The sequence below is a fragment of the Lutra lutra genome, chromosome 13 (assembly GCF_902655055.1).
Source record: "Lutra lutra chromosome 13, mLutLut1.2, whole genome shotgun sequence".
NCBI lineage: Eukaryota > Metazoa > Chordata > Mammalia > Carnivora > Mustelidae > Lutra > Lutra lutra.
In genome coordinates, this window is record NC_062290.1 from 82697685 (window position 1) to 82718044 (window position 20360).

Consider the following 20360-nt stretch of genomic DNA (forward strand, 5'->3'; position numbering starts at 1 on the left):
ACCAGGGGCAGTCACTGTTGGCTAGGAAGGGCAGGGAAGGATTCCTAGAGGAGGCATCTTAGGGAGGCTCAGAGATGCTGAGCTTTGAGGGATGTGTAGGAGTTTGTCAGGAACAAAGGGAGAAGAGTATCCCAGTTGGGGGAGACAGAAGCGAATTGGAACAAGCCAATGGCCCCAGGGGATTAGAGTGTTGGGTGAGTTGGAGGCTTGAAGTGGGGGGTAGGTAGCTGGGGAGGAAAGAGAGTGAGTGAAGGCTCTGAACTTTCCCTGCGGGACATAGGAGCTGCCAGAGACGCTGGGTGAGAGTGGAGCCAGAGGATCTCTGGGGTGTAGACTTCAGGATTCCCCAGCCCCTTGCCCCCTTCCCACTCCTGCAGCTTCTCTGCACCTTCCCCACAGGTCAGCTGTCTTCCTGTCACACCCATAGTAACAGGCACGTGGACATAACCTTGCAGGCCTGGGAGGCACCCCTTCCACCCCACCCTTGAGGGCTGTTGGAAATGATCATGAAGCCTTCCTTGGACAGAGGAAGGACTGAAGCTCAGAGGGGGAGGGTCCTTTCCCGAAGCCACACAGCATATCTGGGCCTGGAATTGAGCCTAGGTCTCCCCGTTCCCTCCGTTTAGCGCTCTTTAGCGTTTAGCTTTGCTCTCTCCAGCCCTCTCTCCCCTGCAGTTGAGACCTTCTCCCTGCCTCCATCAGGTTTCCTGGGAGGAGAGGCTGAAGGAAGGGGCGGTCTGTGGCTCCTGCCCACCTACCAGCACACTGCCACCTCCAGGGCTGCCTCTTTGGGTCTGCGAGTGCCCCTTCTCTGCGAGGGCCACTCCAGTAGGCCTTGGGTGAGGAGTGGGCAGAAAAGCCGGTCAGGGTCACAGATAAGATGAGCCAACACTGTCATTACACATGCTTCAAAACGAAGGCCCAGAGAGGGGAGGCTTGCCTGGAATATCTGTCGGGGCTCACTCGCTCCTTCATTCCTGGCTGCCCTTGGCCCACATCAAACGTGCGTTCACGTGGGACACATCTATGTCTGTGGTCCCCCAGCCGGCGTAGGGAGGTCAGCTGTGCAGCCGTGGTTGACTGTGATGGGACGGTGGCACTGGACCCGGATCAGGGTCCCACAGATGGGTGCTGCATGCCTCTCCTCACAATATCCTGCTCCGTGGTGCCCTGTGAGCCCAGCATCCGGCAAGTGTTCCCCAGATGAGAGGGTGGTGGGGAGAGCCTTCCTCCACCCCTGCCATTCATGGAGCCTAATTGTTATTAAACTGTTCACACGCAAAAGGAAAATTACTATCATTTTGGTCTGTGTCCACCATCCACAGGGAGAGACTCCTTTCCTGCAGCGGGAATGCAGGAGCTGGGGACATTGTCACAGACAACCAGACAGAAAGAGCTGGCCAGGGCAGCCCGGGGTGACTGGAATGCTCTTCGGGCCAGGGATGTTGGACTCGGGGCTGTTTGGAACCTCCTGAACCTGAAGTCAGGCCTGGGGCCCTGGGCGGGCTGTGATATTTGGTAGGGCTTAGAGGCTGCTGGCCCCATTAATAATGGTATCATTGCCTGACACTGAGTCTCTGTTTCCCCATCTGTAAATGGGCACAGGAGCCCCTTACTCACAGAGTGGCTGTGAGGGTCCGGTGCCTGGCAATGGGGAGGTATTCAGCCTCCCATTCTGTCCCCCATTCTGGTGGATGGGGCTCACTCCTGCCATACCCCTTCCCCCAAATCCTCAGGTAGTCAGACAGACAGACTCCCACCCCACCCATCGTCTGCTGCCCCAGTGCGACATTGCCTTTGGCAGAGCTTCTAGGGCTCGGCCCAGGCACCAGGAGGTGGAGGTGGGTAAAATGATACCTAAGGGGCCGGAGACCAAGATCCCAGGTCCTGAGCATGGATCCAGGGAGCCAGAGGTGTCTGTGCAGGGCCACCTCCTACCAGTTGGGGGCAGCAGAGGGCAGCGAGTGGCCGCCTGGACAACCACGCCCAGAGGAGCGTTGAAGTCCCAGGGGTTTGTGTGCCCCCCCAGGGCTGCAGGGGCCCAGCTGAACTGAACTACTAGCCACAAAGCTCACCACTGGGTGGAGGGAAGAACTCAAATCAAGGAGCACCTATGGACAGCTGGGCCTGGCGCTGGTGGCTGAGCCGACTGCACCCAGGTTGACCGGAGAGCTGGGGGACCCAGGAAAGAGGATCCTAATTAGGACAATCGTAGCGGGTCAAGGCCTGGGGCAAACGCAGCCTTCCAGCAGGAGCAGAGGTGCAGGCTGAGGCCGGCTTTCCTGAGGGCCGCTGTCTGCCAAGCCGGCGAGCAGACTCTCCATTGTGGCCATTCTTCCCAGGTTTGCAGTGTCCTGTTCCATTCTTACCAGGACTTCGGAAGGGAGCAAGGCTGGTCTTCTGGTAGAGGCGGGTGGCGGTCAGAGCCTGGGCTGAAAGTCCCACTGATGTGGGTTCGCATCCCAGCTCTGCCAGCCCCTGGCCATTTGGACAGTGATGAAGTCCTTGCAGAGCCTGGCCCACAGCAGCAGCCCAGGCTCTGCCAACCATGCTGCTGTTCTCTCCATTTTATAGATGAGAACACTGAGGCTCAGAGAGGGAAGGTGCCTTGTCCCAGGTCACATAGCGAATTGGGGACAGTGCTGGTATTAGAACCTGGGGCTCCACATCTCCCTGCCTCATCTGGTCTTGGCCCTGCCTCCAGCCAGCGTGGCCCCCAAGGGTCAAGAGGTGTCTGTGTAGGGCCAACACTCCAGGCTTGGAACTGCTCCCCTCCTCCCACCGCATCCTGTGGCCCCTACAGGCTCTCTTCTGGGTGGGGGGGGGGGACAGGAGACTGGCTATGGGGGGCAGGGCTCAGATGCCTTCACTTCCCCACCCTCTCATGGTATGAAAATGAAGCAGTTGCCTCTGTCACATCAAGTGGCATTTGGGTTGGATTATAGACATAATTATCTCTGAGTCTTTGGGTGGGAATTGTTTCCAAAGCCAGGAGGCCCTCTTTGGAGGTGGCAGCAATGACATCTGTTTCCTATACAAGGCCCCACACTGGGATGAGTTACTTATCCTGTGGAATTGCTTAAAGAATGCTTAAACCAAGCCATGATTGTTACTGCCCTGCTCTAGCATCTTAGATGGTTTGGGGAGTGGGATCCGCTCCCTCTCCCCACCACTGGCACCCCTAGTCCTGTCCCAGCCTCAGGGCCTTTCTATAGGCTGGTCCTGTCCTCCTCATATCCCTTCTTGAGAGCTGCTTCCCTCCTCCACACTCCCCTCACTCCAGCAGGCATCCCCTCCCCTAAGCTTCAGAGCACAGACTGTGACTTAACCATCTACCAGACTGTGACTTTCTCAAGGGCAGCGACTGTTTCTGATTATCTGAACCCTGGGCATTGAGACGGGGCCTCATTTGTGGTGGGCACCTGGATGGGCTTGTGCAGTGAAGGTGTGTGAGAGAGACAGAGGCAGAGAATGAATTTGGTGAGTGAGTGCAGGTTGGGGAAGGGGAGGGGAGTAGAGATCTTTTGGCTTCTGAGAGCCCCACTTGGTGTCTCTGGGGCCGAATGGCCACTCTTCTTGGGAGGAGAGGTCAGGACAAGTCACCCAGACCACCACAGAGCCCTGGCAAGGACACCGGCCCTTGTTGTGAAATTGACCTTGACTCCGCCTCCTGGGTTCCCATGATCCCTCAGGGGCAGGACTCCCAGGTGAGGCAGGCCTACAGATGGTAAATCACCCAGGAAGAGAGAGAGCCTATAAAATCCTCTCCCAAAACGGTGCGTTTTGTATCCTGTAGTGAAAAGGGCTTTAAAAAGCATTGTTCACTCAGGTGGATTTACGGGCCTGCCACCCACCTCTTGCCCCTCCCTGCCACTAACATTTACTTGTCCCTGGGGCTGGGGCACCCTGGGGTCCTGGTCCTCCTCGGTGGCTCTTGGCACAGGGAGAAACAGGATACCACCTCTTCCCTGCCTTGTTGCTTAGGGGCTACTCCAGGCCAGCTGGAGGCTTGGGGGCCGACCAGAGAGAGGATCCCACTTTCCAGAAGCTCCCTGTGGTCCAGCACAGAGCTGGAGTGCCCCATTGACACCCTTCCTTCGTGAAAGCTGTGGTCTCCAGAAGATCCCTCCCATTTGTTGTCACCTGCAAAAGTGGGTCACCAGGGAGGGGAGAGATGCCATATGCCCACCCTGGGAAGGATTTAGACCTCAGCTAGACCAATCCCCTCATTGTACAGATGGGGAAAGCGAGTCACAGAGAGCCTCAGAGTGTGGTAATGGGATTATGGAAGAGCTTGGGCTCTTACACAGACTGGATTGACTCCAGCTCTGCCACTTCCTAGCTGTGTGACCCCGTGAAAGTTGCTTGACCTTTCTGAGCCTCCTTTCTCTCATCTGCACGTCGGATTGTGAGAATTAATGAGGTAAATCCTGTAAATCTCTAATTCAGCGCCTGAAGCTTAGACAGGGCTGAATAAGTACATTTGGTTTACTCTTATTAGCATGTTGGAACATCCCTCATTATCATTAATAGCAGAGCTGGGTTTTGGACTCACATTTCTTGACCCTGAACGTGGTTTTCTTGCCACTCTGCCAGGCGGCCTCTGCTGAGAGTGTTTGCTCACACGGAGCGTGCAGAGCAGAGGACCGGGCGACTAAACACCGACGTCAGTGAGTCACCCAGGAAGACTGGCTTGGTGCTGGGACCTCAGGCAGGGCCTGGAGGGAGGCAGAGGGAGAAAGTGGAGACCCTGCGGCAGGGGTGAGACTCCCTGATGGAGTCGGCCTCCCTGCAGCCAGGCGGCCCTCAGTGCCGGACTCCCTACCCCGAGGTCAGAGCTGGCCAAGGGCTTAAAGAGCTGATGGAGTGTTTGTAGCTGTCCAGACCTCTGGAACAGGCTGATTATGCTAAGGCAAGTGTCGGCTAGCCGGAGGATTTATGGGGCAGTGAGTCACTCTCTGACTGCTCTGGGTTATCACGTCCTTTCCGGAGACCTCAGAAATGTGTGTCCGATTTCTGTTCACTGATGCCACTCGGTCCTGGGCACTGGCAGGTCCTAGGCCCTGGCACGAGTCAGGAGAGCCTCTCTTGTCCTCATTCCCCCCTCCTACCTGCACACGCTCACCCTCTACCCGACTGGGTGTTCCCTTCCTCCTTCCTCGCAGAGTTCCTTAGGGGACCCCTGGACCTGGGTGTCCTCTGCACTCTGTGTGGGCGGGGGGAGGCAGGAAGTTAGGCCCCATGTTATCAGCCTGGGCTCAGGTGGTGGTGTGTAACTGGAGGTCAGATGGACCTGTGATCCCTCCGTCGGCCTTACAGCTTTCCTACCTCTGTGCCGTTGCCTGTGCTGTAGTTCTGTCTGGAATGTGGCTTCCCTATTCCAGATAATCTCAGCAGGATCCCCCACTGCCTCACTTTCAGTGTTTCTATTAGGCTTTCAAAAGCTGCCTCCTCCAGCAAGCCCTCCCAGATTGACCATTAAAAGACTTCCCAGAGCATATTCTCACCTTTCTGCTTTCTCTTGCATATCATAAATATTTGTTAATTAACTCAGAAAGTGTTTAGGAATACCTGCCAGATGTCCTGCTCTGGCAACCCAGGCCCCCACGGCCCCCCAATCCTGTGAGGAAGGGAGGTGTGAAATAAACACCTGTATAAATACGACTATGATAAGTCTGCAGAGTGACCTGGCCTAATCTGAGGGCATCTGATAGGCTTCTGAGGAGAGACTGTGAGGAGAGACTGAGGGTGTGCAGGATCCCCTTGGCAAAGGGGGCCTCCATTCCAGGCAGTGGGAACAGCCTATGCCAAGGCCCTGTGGCAGGAGGGACTGGTAATTCTGAAAGTCTCACTGAAGACACTGCGGTTGGAGCCCAGAGGATGGATCATGAGAGGCCATAGGGGCCTTACCAAGGAACTAGGCTTTTATCCCCAAGCCCTAGGAGCTGTGAAAGGGGGTAGAGCTGGTCAGTGCAAGATCTGATCTGCTTTTTCAAGGACCCCTCTGGATGCCCTTGGAGAATGGACAAGGAAAGGGTGGCAAGACTGGAGATAGCAAAGCTGCAGGGGCTCCTGGGAGTGTCTAGGAAGGGCCAGTGCCACCTCTCCAGCTGGACAATGGGATCCTTGTGGGAGGAAAGTCCCTTCCAGGACTCAACACATGGGGAGGCCCAGGGAATACACCACGAACAAGACTTGACCAGCAGTCTTCCCCCATCAAAAGCAATTTGTGTTCCACAGTTTGCTTTGGTAAACTCCTGCCCTCTCTTTCCTTCTGGCTAAGGGCAGGGCTGTCCCCTGGTGGTCAAAGTCCAAGCAATAAAAACCATGACAATGACCATGATGATGTTAGTAGCTAATGTTTACAAGTGCCGGGAAATGGGCTAAGTTCTTTACATGCATGATCTCATGGACTTGTTACAACAACCTTGAGGTGGCTACCGTTGTCCTCATTCTATAGAAATTGAAACAGACTCGGATGGTTAGGTCACTGGCCTTGGGCCCATAGCTTAAGCCCATAGCCATTAAGCGGTGGAACCCTTTGCTACCATGCCCCTTGGGGGAGGGCGGGCGAAAAGTATTTTCATTTTACCTGCGCATTCCTGGAGTTTTAGGCATGGTGATGGCAGAAGGAGAAATGTTTGGGGCATGGGTCTCCGGCTCTGGGTAGGGCTGGGCTACTGAGGAACAATGTGCTGGGCTACAGGACTCCCAAGAAAGCACATGTTCAGGGAGCTAGAAAGGCCAGTTTTTAGGGTGTGAGAGGAGCAAATAGGATGTTCTGGGATTCTGGAACAAAGTAAGATCCCTCACAGGGATCAGGGGAACTATGGTAGCAGCAGCATTTTCTGCCCTTGGACCTGAGATTTGGGCTCCTAGCTCTTTGAACCTGGCTCTTTGGGCCACTTTCCCTTGGCTTGTGTGTCATTCTGTGTGTGCCTGGTAAAAGCTGAGTATGTATGTGTATTTTTATCTTTATTTGCATGTTTCACGACTGCATGTGTGTATTTGTATGTGTGCTCGCCGATGTGTGTGTATCTGTGGGTGGTGGTGGTGAGGAGAGGTGTGTGTTTCTTCGTGGGCACACCCCCCTTATGTGTCTTTGTATGCATGCATGCCCTTGAGTCCGTGTGCGTTTCTGACCGTGTGCAGTTCTCCGTGTGCACGTGTTTAAGTGTGGTTAACCGATGAGTGTTTAATGCAAGAGTGACCCTTATGTGCCAAGGTCTAGCCCCCTGCTGACTCATGGCTCATGAATTGGTTCTTTTTTGTGTGACCCAAGTAATCTGGCTGCCCTCACTGGGTAAGCTGGAGCGTGGAGGTCTGAGGTTCAAAGGAGCAGGTAGTGGCTATGTGTCATGTGGGCAGAGGGTGGCCTTCGAGTCAGTGGCTACCAGGAAGGCGCTGACTTAATCCTGGCTTCGGGTGCCTCCCTTCTGTTCCTTGTCAAGATGTCTGACCTTCTCCATTAGTGAGTCATTCCCCGCTGGGACCCTCTTGGAGGGATCCATACCTCCCAGAAGCCCGGCAGCCTGCTGAGGGCTGAGCCCCAGAAACAGGGAAGGAAGCCAGGAAGGCAGGAGGAACTGTGCATCTGAAGGACTCAGGCATAGCCAGAGAAGTCGCTGGTGCTGTTAGTGCCTGGCCTGGGAGATCCCAGCTGTGGAAGGCAGCTGCTCTAGCTTCCGTTTCTTATATTTATTTATTTTTTTGAGAGAGAGCATGAACAGGGATGGGAGAGAGGGAGAACCAGGCTCCCCACCGAGCAGGGAGGGAGCCCGATGTGGGGTTCGATCCCAGGATCCCGGGATCACGACCTGAGCTGAAGGCACACACTTCACTGACCGAGCCACCCGGCACCCCACAGTTCAGTTTTTTATTTTTTTTATTTACTTAATCTTTTTAAAAAAATATTTTATTTACTTGACAGAGATCACGAGTAGGCAGAGAGGCAGGCAGAGAGAGAGAGAGGGGGAAGCAGGCTCCCTGCTGAGCAGAGAGCCCGACATGGGGCTTGATCCCAGGACCCTGGGATCATGACCTGAGCCGAAGGCAGAGGCTTTAACCCACTGAGCCACCCAGGCGCCCCAGCTTCAGTTTCTTAGACTTCCCGAGTGTCTGTGCCGGAATGGAGCTTGGTGATCACCCAAGCCAGCCCTTACGATACAGAAGGGAAGACTGAGGCCTGGAGAGAGGAAATGTGGGGAGGCTGAGAGGTTCTTGAAGGCTGGGGTGCTGCAGAGAGCACTGGGTAGGGAGACAGGGCACCAAGATTCTGCCGTGCTCTGCCACTGCTTTGCTCAGTGACTCTGAGCAAGTGCCCTGCCCCCCGCGCCTTGGGTGCCTTGTCCGTACGGTGCGGACCTTGGCCTGGGGGCCAGATCTGGGCCCTGCAGCTCTCCCTGTGACTCTGGAAGCGGCACCTCTTCCTGGAGCCTGAGCCTGCTGAGGCGTCGGGATGGCCTGCCAGCCAGTGTCCCCCGCCAGTCTCCTCTCCTGGGGCTGAGAGAGGCGGAACTATCTAGATGAGGTCTTCCCCTCCCTTTCTTGTGCTTTGGGTGTGATTTTGGCATTCGTGCAAAGCTGCAGAAAGATCCTGAGAGACACACCTGTTAAAACAGCTTCCTTCCTTGAAGGCTGTTTGGGCACAGGCCTTAGAGACAGCTGCTGGGGGAGGAGCGGGGCCTGGGCCGAGGGAGAACCCACTGGGTTCTGCCTCCATTCGGAGCGAGGTCTCAGTGGGAGTCAAAGGCAGGTCAGGAAGGGGAGAGGGCAGTGAAGACAAGATGGTGGATGCAGCCCCAAAGAGATGGTGGAGTTGGGGGGAGGGACTCACCCTTGACAGAGCGCCTACTATCTGCCAGGCACAGGGCCTGGCGCTTCACACTCAGGTTCAAAGATGGCTCCAACACCAGCGGTGACATGCCACCTCTGGGTTGCCAAGTGGTGGCTCTGGAATGCAAACCCATGGTCTCCTCTATACTGCCTAGGTGACTCTTGCGTGAGGCATATGTGAGGCTGGGCCTGGGCAAGGCGTCCCCGCCCTGAGCAGCCATCCCCTCCCCTGTGGTCAGGGAGAGAGGGCACTTCCCTTCTCTCCTCTGGTCTGGCCTGTGGTCCTGGGTGGTTGGGGCTGAGCTGTCAGTTCCCAGTCTGGCTTTCGGGGCCTGTATGCGGGGGCGTATGAGAGGGCCCCCACCCTGCCCACCCCAGGGGCTAGAGCAGAGCCCCCAGCTGGACCACCTAAGAGCTCTGTCACTTCCAGCAAGTGGCATAACTTCTCCGAGCCTCTGTTTCCCCACCTGCATTCGGCAGCACACCTCCTCCCTGCGTTCCCAATAACAGGCATGGGGCCCTTCTGGGCCTCCCTCCGAGGGCTTGGGAGGGGTCTGCTGGGTGCTCCGAGGCAGTGACCCAGCAGAGTAGGATATCTACAACTTGGTCCTCTCTCTCCATCGGCCTCACTTGGAATCGACTGAAATGGGGGAATGAACAAATCCTGTGTCTGGAATTCTTTCAGGCCCTTGAGAAAGTTTCTCAGAAAATCCCGAGGAAGGGGTGAGCAAGGTTAGGGCCGGATGTTAGGATGGGGGCATGTGGCAGGAAATGGGTGGGGGAGCTGCCGAGAACTGGGGTCCTTCCCTCCAGGGAACCCAGGGGACTCGTGGGGATTGGCTGGAAAGGGCAGCTGGCTGTCACAGAGAGGGGCAGAGGCTACATAGCCGTCCCCGCCCAGTCTCGAGGGCAGCAGCCTCGGGCACAGGGGACCGTGGCCATGGGCTGGGTTCGTAGAGGCTGTACATCCCATCTGGCAGGTTCCGTCCTCGCAGAGCGCGCTGGCGCTCGCTGAGCTTTCAGTCCCTGCTCTGGTGAATGAAAGCTGAGGCCTCCCTCTGAGCAGCCCCGGCCGCCCCCGGCTCACACACTTTGTACACTGGGAGTCTCTGTGAGGTTGCTGTAGAAAAAAGTGCTTGTTTAAAAGCGTTCAAAACTACCAAGCAGGATGACATTCCGTGGCTCCAGGATCATTTTGCAAGTGTGTCCATTCATCCACAAGGCATGACACCAGCCTGTCCCTGCTGCGAGACAGCCTTCAGGCCCCTGGGGGAGCCCAGACAGACTCCCACCCATGGTGGTCATGTGCCTTCTCAGGGCAAAAGTCGTTGTCTGTGCTCCCGCCAACATCAGTAATGATAATAGTAAAACTGGCAATGATTGCGTGTAGTGGCTGAATATTTGCTATTTTACCGGCGATAGCTTGCCTCATTTGATCCTTCCCACAACCCTATAAAGTAGGATCATCATAAGTCTGTTTTACAGAGAGGGACACTGAGTCTGGGAGTAGGCCGCTAGCTGAGAATGGGGAGCGGAGGTGGGGGTGGGTAGGCAAACCAGGGCTCAGAACTGGCTCCGTGGCAGTCCTAGAAAGTGGACCTCAAGAACCTTGCTTTTCTGAAAGAAGGGACACAGTTTGCTTACTCCCTCTCACTAAGGTTGGCTTGGGTTTAGAATAAGATTTTCTGACTTGAAGATGCTTCTTGAATTTGGAACTGCAGCCGCCTCCAGAAATCACATCCCTGGACCTGCCCATGAAGGGAAGGGAGAAAAAGCTCGTCTCTCTTCATCCAAGGCCAGGGCTGGCTGAGAAGCCGTCCTTGACCCTCCACCCCAGGAAAGAGGTCAGTAAGCAAGCTGTGAGGCTGGGCAGAGTTGGGAGTCTGGGGTCTTTAATTAGCCTTGCTGTGTGATTTTGGGAAAGTCCTCGCCCCTCTCTGGGTCTCATTCACCCTTTTATCCGGTCTTCTGGATCTGAGTCCCCTTCCAACTGTGGCTTTCTGGGATGATGAGCATTTGCTAAGCCCGCTACGTGCAGAGCGCTGAGTTGGGTCCTCTAGTGGAAACAGGGTCCTTCAGGGTGTGACGAAGGGTTAACAGGGACCTTCCCCATTCCCCTAAAGAATCACTCTCCCAATGGATAGGAGCCCCCTGTCCTCTTATTAATCTGCACACTGCTTCCTTATAGTTGGTTACTGTGTCTAGCACATAGTAGGCTCTGGATAAATATGAATGAATGAGTTAATGAATGTTACAGAGAGTCTGAGACCCCAAGGTCATGCTTGGTTTGGTGGGGGATGGTAGTCTTCAGGGTGGAGGCAGCTTGTCAGAGGAGCCTTAAGTCTAGCCCTAGTGGGAGAGGTGGGGAAGAGGAAGTGACACTCATCCCACTCAACCTCCTAGAAGGAAGAAGGTTTAAAAAAAAAAAAAAAACACCCAAAAACTCAGAAATAGGATAAAGCTGTCAATAGCTACCTAATGACTACATAAATTGTGGAAAATGCCTCATGGTCCTTTGTACTACAAGAGTGTAAAAATTGTGAAATTTTTCTCGGTGTAGAAAATAAAAACCAAGACAAAGTACAAACCCATTGGGGAACTTGCTTGACAACACCTGTGAGAGAAGAACCCCTCCAAGTTTGCCAGGTGCATCTCCCCTCCCCGCCGAACCGGCATGAGGCCAAGGTTGGGGGCGCCCAGAGCTTACACAGAAGTGCAGATTCCTGCCTCATGCCGAGGCTCCCGGAGAGCCTACTGCTCCTGGGCCTGCCACCCTTTGTGGTCCCTCTCCATTGGGGTTCGCTCTCTGGAGGAGGGTCCCTCCTGTGGTCCCTGACACCTAAGAGATATTTGCTGAACTACAGCTGATTAGAGTAGCTTGGGTGACACCGAGCTGCCAAGTAAAGAGGCATTTGGACCCCACTGCCTGAGAAGGCCTAGATGAGGTGGTGATTGGCGGCGGCCCTGGAGGATGTGCGGAGTTCTGGTGGGTGCCACAGGGATAGGTCTCCTCTGGATGGGAGAAACCGAGGGAGAGGAAGAGTTAAGGGAAAGCCTGAAGAGAATGGGCAGGGTGGGGGTGGGGGTTCTCTGGAAAAAACTCTGGCAGTAGGCTGGCCTGGAAATGGTGTGTCCTTGGGCAAGTCATCTTACCTCTCTGCTGAGCAGGATTTCTTCATTTGCAGAAAGAGGTAATGGGTTTCTGTCATTTTCTTGTTTGTGTGGGGGACATGAGATGATGTGTCCAGCTAAGGGTTCACCTCATCATGACTAGGGTGCTGGGGTGCAGAGATGGACAGATCCAGCATAGGGCTTGGCCTATAGCAAAGGTCTACCTCTGAATTCTTTATTGTATGACAGATGAAATGTGATCAGCTCGCGTACTTGATTTCAAAATGAGTTGCTCTCCCCTTTGCTTCTGTCCTTATACCACCTGGAATTGAGGCTGGGGTGGCGGGGTGAGACCCCAGAACTCCTTGCAATTCCTCCCCAAGGGAATTCTTGCTTTCCACGAGTTTTCCTCTTCCTCCAGCCTTCTGTAGTTGCAAGTCCTGGACACCCCAGGCTGTGGCTCTGAGCCCCTAAATCTTCCCTCCCCTATAAAGGAAGCACTAGTCAACCTGCCTGCTGTCTCTTCCTTGTGTCTTCCATGGGACCAGTAGCTCCTGGGGTTTGGGGATGGGATTAAGCTCTGTCCTGTGAAGATGGACAGATGAAATGGCCTGAATGGGGGCCCTGGCTGAGGTTTGCCATACTCCTCCTAGGAGCGGACCTTTACCCACCATGGGTCATGAATGGGGGTCTGCAGCAGCCTGCCAAGCAAAGGCCCAGCCTTCTCTCAGGCGTGGCTGCTAATCTTGCAGCAGGCACTAGGCATACTCAGCAAACCCTTCAGCCTCTGCCCCTTGCCTGAGTTAGGTGCTAGGGACCCTGTCCCTGAGGTGGTTGCCCCCGCTGAAATACCAAGGTTCCAGGCAAGCGGCTTCTCCCTGAGGGTCGCCTACTGAAGGAATGGCACACAGGCTAGGGGGCCAGGTGGCCAGGGTACTACCAGGCGCTGGCCCCAGAGGACCGATCACACGCCTTCCCTCAGAGCCTTAGTTTTCCTCATCTGTAGGACCTCATGAGTGGAGGACGACACAGTGTCAAGCCGGGACGGGGTGCGGGCCGTGGATTCCTGTGGGTGGGTGGGGGCGTGCCCTCGTCGAGGGAAGGGGTGAGGGGGCCCGCCACGTCCCCGGCCCCGGCGCAGGGAGGGGGGAATCCCTGCCCCTTCGCAGCCCCGCCCCCTCGCCCCCAGCACACCCCCAACCAACCCCCGCGCTCGGGGGGCTCGGGCTGCCTCGGCCGCGGCCGGCGCGGCTCGGCTCGCCGTCGCCATGGCAACAGCGGCTTAGGGGGCGGGGGCGACGTGGCGGGCTGGGCCGGGCGGCGGGCGGCGCGGGGTGGGCTGGGCCGCGCTGCGCGGGCCGGGCCGTCGGCGCTCGGTCGGCGGGCGGGCGGCGCGGGCCGCGAGCAGCTGGGGCCGAGCCCGAGCCCGCGCCCGCCCTCGGCCGCGCGGCCGCCCGAGCCAGGGCGCGGGTCCCGCGCGGGTCCCGGGCCCGCCGCCGCCGCCGCCGCCGCGCTAACCCCGCCTCCCCTTCTCCCTCTTGTCGCCCCGCGCGCAGGGCTTCCTCAGCCGCCGCCTCAAGGGCTCCATCAAGCGCACCAAGAGCCAGCCCAAGCTGGACCGCAACCACAGCTTCCGCCACATCCTGCCGGGGTTCCGGAGCGCCGCCGCCGCCACCGCCGCCGCCGCCGCGGACAATGAGAGGTGAGCCCGCCGCCACCAGCGCCCGGCCCGGCCTCCGCGCGCCGCCGCCCCGGGATGCGCCCCGGAGGGCGCGGGGACAAAGCGAGAGCCGGGGCTGGGGCGCGCTGGAAGCGGGAGGACACCGCACGCCGCCCTCCGGCAACTTGTGGGGCCACCTCGGACGGGGGGCGGTGCACGGCGGGAGGACCTTTCTCTCTCCCCGCGGGGCGAGGGGGGGTGCCCGCGGCCCGGGGCGAGGCCGGGCGGGAAGTGCCCTCGCCGAGAAGTCCTGCCTCGTCTCGCCGAGGTGGGCATTGTTTCCCGGGCGGTGCAGTGCCCGGAGCTGGGGACCGAAGTGGCGCCTCCACCCCCAGGACCCATCCCCCTGCCTCTGGAGCCCCCGGGTGTCCGATACAAAAGGCATTTTCGGCTGGGTTTTGCTGAGACCCAGTGGTGAGGAAAAGGGTGAACATCTGGAGGGGAGGAGCAGGGGGCTGGGCCGCTTAGGGGGCACATCTGCTCTAAGTAGGGCGCGTGCTCCGCTGGGGGCTGGGGTGAGCCGAGGGGGCAGTACCAGGGACTTGGAGCTCTGGGGCATTGCCTGAGGCTAGGGAAGAAGGGCCTCATCCTCTCCCAGCCGGGGCAGCTGCTTCCCTCCTTTACCTCTCTACTCCCAGGGGTGTCTCCTGTTCCCTGTTTCCTTTTCCTGGGCAAGCCAGGAGCAGGTGTGGAAATTCCAGGGGGAGGTGGCTTGTGGGGCAGAGGAGGAGAGGGAGGAGGTGGTTCAGCCTGCTCCCAGTCACCAGCAACAGAGCAGGCTTCAGCTCGCAAGGGCAAGCCATCCTGTCCGCGTGCGGGGGCACTGGGCGGATACAGTCTCTCCACCGGGGTCCCCCTCCTTGAGCTGTACCAGCCACGGCACCTTTCTGCTTGGGCACAGGTACTGTGATAGATTCCGGTGCCAGTTAGAACGTGCCCCTGCTCAGCTAGCGGAGGTGAAAGAACAGGCAGGCACCAAGGAGCCTTTTCAGCATTCAGCCCCGACATCTCAGGCCCCTGGCATCTGCCCTCATAGGGCTGTGCCCCTGTGTATGATTGGCAAGTTGGCACTCCCTGTAGGGGAGGCACAGGTAGAATAAAAATGTCTCTCCTCCCCGTTGGTTCCAGCAGGCAGAGGAGTACAAGTTACAGCCCAACTCCTGCCCAAGGTTGAGTGGCTGTTTAACTGACCCCTAGCATCTTCCTGGAGAGCACCCCTCCCATCCCCGGGGAGAATTACTAGACCTTTAATTTCCATCAGCCCAGAGGGGCTCTCTCCATTGCGTCCCCACCGCTGCCTGCGGCTGGTTTCCTTGCCCCAGCCACCAAGCCCAGCCTGAGGCAGGACCCTCAGCCTTTCTCTGATGGCCGTGGTGCCCCAGGGGACCAGGCGTGCCCTGGCAGGAGCATGCAGCCAGGCCGGAGCTCAGCGCTGGGTGCAGCCACTGCGTCTTTGAAAATCTCGCTTCCCATCTTTGTTATTGTCTGGGCGGCAGGCCACCCGGTTTGCTGCTTTCCTCCCTCCGCCCGGCCCCTGCCTCCGGCTTTCTCCCCCAGGAACATGCCCTTCTCTGCGCTTTCCTTGGCGGGGGTCAGGACCCTCTGCACCCGCATGCGGGGGCTTGTGTACGTACCCCGTTTTGTGTGCATGTGTCGGTTGTCCGGGGAGCAGGAGAGACAGCAGGCGGTCCGGCCTCTGAGTGTGTCTGTCCTCCCGGGAGCAGACAGCACGCATGCCATGTTTACCTCCCTCCAGCGGGAAGCCTGCACCAAGAAGCCGACCAAGAAGCCGGCAAGTGTTGGCTGGCAACCCGGGCTCCGGGCTGGAGGTCGGGGCATGGCCCAGATGACCTCTAACAGGTCCTGCCCAGCTTGGTCTCAGGTCAGGTCAGCCTTGCCACATGCCTGCGGGGTGAGGGGTTGGGGGGGGTGGGGGTTCGGGAGGGAAACTCTAAGCCTGTTTCTAGAAACGGTGTTAACAGTAGCTGTTGGAGCAGAATGTCACTGGCAGTGGTGTGGGATTGTCTTATTAATTTTCTATAAACAAAATCTGGTTCGGTGGCTTCTCTGGCACAGGAAGGGAGCCCGGATTTCTCACGGATAGGCAGAGAGACCGAGTTTGAAATCCCTGGACCCAGCCTTGGAGCTAAAATAGGCTTTGTCAGGAGACTGGGATCTCCTGCTTTACTGCTTTGCTTAGAAATAATGGCTTTCTCAGCTGCTTTGGGGATGGATGGGCAGATATTTCTCTCCGGTAGATGCTTCTCTGGGGCAGTCCCTGGAGTCGTCCTGTGTGGAGTTTACTGAGTAAAACCAACTGGTGGAACCCCCCTCCCCAAACGCTCATGGTCAAACCTGGGTGAGTGGAGAGGAGCCTCCCTCCACTCCGATGTGCTTTGGTTGTGCCGTTGAAGGCTGGGAGGACAGAACGGGCTGCCTTTGGCTTGGCCTTACAGTGAGGAGGGGTTTGGATCCTAGTTCCCTGGGACCCCCATGGGGGCTGCCGCGTTTCTGGCCGGGGAGGGGGTGAGTGCAGCCTCAGTGAGGAGATAGGCATTGGAAGGAGGGCAGGAGCTTCTAGGGTAGCAAGTGTGAGCCCTGGTCCCCATGGCTTCCTCCTGTCAGTGAACAGTGTGGGGGCATTCTGGGGTGGCCACTTGGATTCAGACTTTGGATAACGCTGTCTTAGAGCCGCTGAAGCGGCTTCATTGCATGCCGTCTGCTGTGCTCTGCAAACTGCTGTGTTGTGGAGGCTATTTTTTGTGCTGGAATTCTCTCATCTGGAGGCTAGAAATCAGTTGGTTCTGTGCTGGGATCTTTTGGCTCCCTGGGAAAGGAGTCTGGCCTCTGAGTTCTGCTGGTTAAGGAAGAGGGCCTGTGTCCTGATTGTGAGGCCGGGGTCAGGCCAGCCAGGACTTGGGGGCACAGCTGGGTCCTGGGAGTCTTGAGGGCCACAGGACAGGCTTGAGCCTTTGTACTTATTCTCCTGAAATGGCTTAGGGGACGTTTCCAACTGGTCTGCAAAATCCCTGGCCCCCTTAGACACTGATTTCTTTGGATGTTTTGGAAGTAAGCACCACGGACAGGTAATCATGTCTCCTGGATGAGGGAAATGAATGCTGCTCAGGGATTTTCCAGGTGAAAGGCGTGTTGGCAGAAGCGTTTTTGTTTTGTAGGCTGGAAATGTTGCTGCTTCATTTACAAGCTGTCTTAATGTTGGTAAAAGCCATCTAGGATGTGGTGGTTCTATCTTCCCAGAAGATAATTTCCAAGTCACTCGTTTATTAATGTTCCTCAGTAGCTAGGAGGGTCAGCTGGCAATATTACACTTCCTCGGTGCTACTGTTTCTGTGTGACTCTGGCCCCCCCGCGGGTGCTGAGAGTATGCCCTCTCTGGCTCTCAACCCATCCCCCTACCCCTGTAGTTACTCTGAAGTGGCTGCACCCCCACTTCCCATTCTTCCCAGCTGGCCTGGTGCAGAGCTGATCCTGTAAACGTGGGCAAGCCAGGCGCAGGCATGCAGGGCTGCTGTGTGCAGAGTTAAGAGATTGATGACCCCTTCTCAGGAATATGTGTGTTGCCTGGAGTTCCCACACCCGAAAGTTTCTAATGGTGGGATTCCAGGCAGAGTAAAGCTAGGGAGGGAGATACTTGGAAGTGGGGGTGGGGGCCTTCAGGAACTCTCAACTGGCCCAGAGGAGGCAGCAGTCAGTTCAGTCCCTCTGGGTGAGGCAATCCCTGGGGAGGGGAGGGGAAGCTTAATGGGAAACGGAGATCCATTTTCCTGCTCTAGTTATTGACAGTAGGTGCAGGAGGAGCTGATGGGGCCTGGCCTTTCTTGCCTCTCTCCCTCCCGTTCCATAGACAGGGAGTGTCTGGTCCTCTCCCTTCCCCTGGGTGATGTCGAGATGATTGTGCAATTTAGACAGTCTCTGGGAATAATGGGAAGTGTGTGATCTTTGGCTTTGAAGCCAGGCATTCTTTGGGCAAGTAGTGTAACCTTCCTGAGCCTCAGTTTGCACATCTGCAAAATGGGTCTCATGATGATAATATGATTGGAAACATTAATATATTCGGCACGTGTTTAATAGAAAGTGTCCCATTTGGTGCTGTTTCCTAGGCAACTAACACCAGGTCTTGCACATTTCTTAAATGTTTCTTAAATGTTATTAAATAAATAATAATATGTGAAAGAGGCTAGACTAGCATTTTCAGTAAGTGAGAGTTACCATCAGTGGGAAAAAGTCACTTCATTTTAGATAAGCCTCTGTTTTCTTATCTACAACGTGGGACTAATATCAGGCAATCATGCTGTGTTCTTTTGAGGTTCAAGAGAGAAACTGGATGTTGCTGTCTCTGGAAAGGTGAAAAGGGTTGTGCAGAAAATCATTATTACCTTGAATATAAGAAATAGAATGACCCTCATTCCTGTCTATACCATAGGGGGTGGGGCTGACAAACTTTTCCTCTGTGTATTTCAAAAGTCCACTGTTCTGGGGATGCCGGGGTGGCTCAGTTGGTTAAACGTCTACCTTTGGCTCGGGTCATGATGCCAGGGTCCTGGGATCGAGTCCTACATTGGACTCCTTGCTCAGTGGGGAGTCTACTTCTCCCTTTGCCTCTGCCTCTCCACCTGCTTGTGGTCTCTTTCTCTCTCTCTCTGATAAGTAAATAAAATATAGAAAAAAAAAGTCCATTGTTCCATTTATGTTTGGACCATACTTGTTTTTAATAATTTAAATGTTTAGGTTATATCCAGTGTTTTTTTTTTTTTTTTCCTAATTAAAAATGATGCTGGTATTCAAATATTTATCTTTGTTCATGTCTCTTTTTCCTCTGGGTCAGTTTTTAGAAATGGAATTACTAGGTCAAAGAAGATAAACAGTTTCAGGTTTTTGATAAAAAATGCCCCCCACGAAAAAGCCTGTAGTAATTTATATTCCCCAATGATTTTTGAGAGTGCCCACCTGTTTCCTCACATCTTTAAAAACATTGGGTGTCGGGGCGCCTGGGTGGCTCAGTGGGTTAAGCCGCTGCCTTCGGCTCAGGTCATGATCCCAGGTCCTGGGTTCGAGCCCCACATCAGGCTTTCTGCTCAGCAGGGAGCCTGCTTCCTCCTCTCTCTCTGCCTGCCTCTCTGCCTACTTGTGATTTCTCTCTGTCAAATAAATAAATAAAATCTTTAAAAAAAAAAAAACATTGGGTGTCATTAAAACAATCTTTGTCTTTCAAATAGGCAGAAAAATGGCATTTCTTTGTTATTTGCATTTCATTGCTTGTTAGGGATTGAATATTATTTTCTGGAGTTTAGTGGCCAGTAGTTGTTGTTCTTCTTTTGAGTCTTACCTAATCCTGTCTTTGCCTTCTGAACATTCTTAAACAAGCCCCTTGAAGCATTCTTAGTTGCCCTCTGTGGCCTCCCTCAGCTCTCAGAGGCCCCATGTAGGTGGATCTTTGTTAAATGGGCTCCTGCCTTCTAAGGAGTATTGTAGGGAATTCATTAATTACCCTCAAGAAGGACTCAGCCAGCGCTCCTCTCCCTTCTTCCCTCCCCTCCAGAAGAGAATCAGGTTTAATTCTTAATCTGATAATTATCATAAGGAGGCCTGGCATTTACACAGCACTTTGCAAGGTCTTCTGCCCCGCAAGGTAGGTGGGCAATGAAAGGGCTATTAGGTTGATGGAAACTGAGGCATGCAGTCAGAGGCATGGAGGTGGGACCATCACAGAAGCCGGGCCTGGTGACCAGGTCCCAGCCCGTCTGCTACATTGTACTTGGAGCCCATGGGCACTTTTGTGGAGGCAGGGCTGACCAAGGCCATGCACATAAGCACGTGATTCTGAGCCTCATCTCTGGAGAGGGAGGGGAAAGCCACAGAACATGACCTGGACATAGGGAAGAACCAATTTATTTTTTGCTTTCTCATTTTTATCGCCCTTCTTTTAGATCAGTGGCTCCCTCGTGTATCTTCCAGAGATCGGAGCTGGGCATTATTTTTAGGAATGGTGGAAATTAGCTAGTGGGAATGTGATCAGCCCCAGGCTGGGCTTTCAAAGGCTGGAGAAGCCTTTCTTTTGCAGAGGCTTGTAAGCATGTGTACATCTGTGCACGCATGTTTTTGTATGTCTTGCAAGTATGTACCTGCCTTCATGAAGGTGTGTGTGCATTATATGTAAACGTCCTTACGCACGAGTGTGCGTTTGAAATGACTGATGACATGTAAAGTGTTTGGAACAGTGCCCGGTGCTTCATTCTGGGCTGGACCATATGAAGTGGCTGTTTTTGTAGGTCGCATACAGACATGGTTCAGTCTAGTAAGTGCTCACTAAGGGTTGACTGCTATCCTTATTGTTGTCTGTTTTCTTATGTGTACGTGGCTACCACTGTGTGTGTGCATTTGCATACACTGTGTGTAGAGTGTGTTCTGTGTTTGAGCTCTCACACGTGCACATCTGTGTGCAGTCTCAGTCTAAGTGTGTGCCCTTGAGGTGGCCAATTTCGTGAACAAACTGCCCGCCTGCTTGGGGAGAACCTCAGGGTTTGGCATATATATACCTGCCCATCAGAACAGCTGCCACTTTAAAAAAAAATTTTTATTTATTTATTTATTTGACAAAGAGAAACACAGCGAAAGAGGACAAATACGCAGGGGAGTGGGGAGGGAGAAGCAAGATTCCTGCCGATCAGGGAGC

The 20360-nt window shown here is 55.2% G+C and overlaps 1 protein-coding gene across 6 annotated transcripts in view; it reads left to right on the forward strand.

Moving 5' to 3' along the window:
- DAB2IP (DAB2 interacting protein) overlaps positions 1 to 20360 on the forward strand; it is a 188514-nt gene that overhangs the window by 90871 nt on the left and 77283 nt on the right. For all 6 annotated transcript variants that reach the window (XM_047699366.1, XM_047699364.1, XM_047699374.1 and 3 more), the window contains exon 3: positions 13503 to 13648. In XM_047699366.1, the coding sequence (XP_047555322.1) occupies positions 13503 to 13648 (146 nt within the window). The remainder of the gene's footprint in view (positions 1 to 13502; positions 13649 to 20360) is intronic.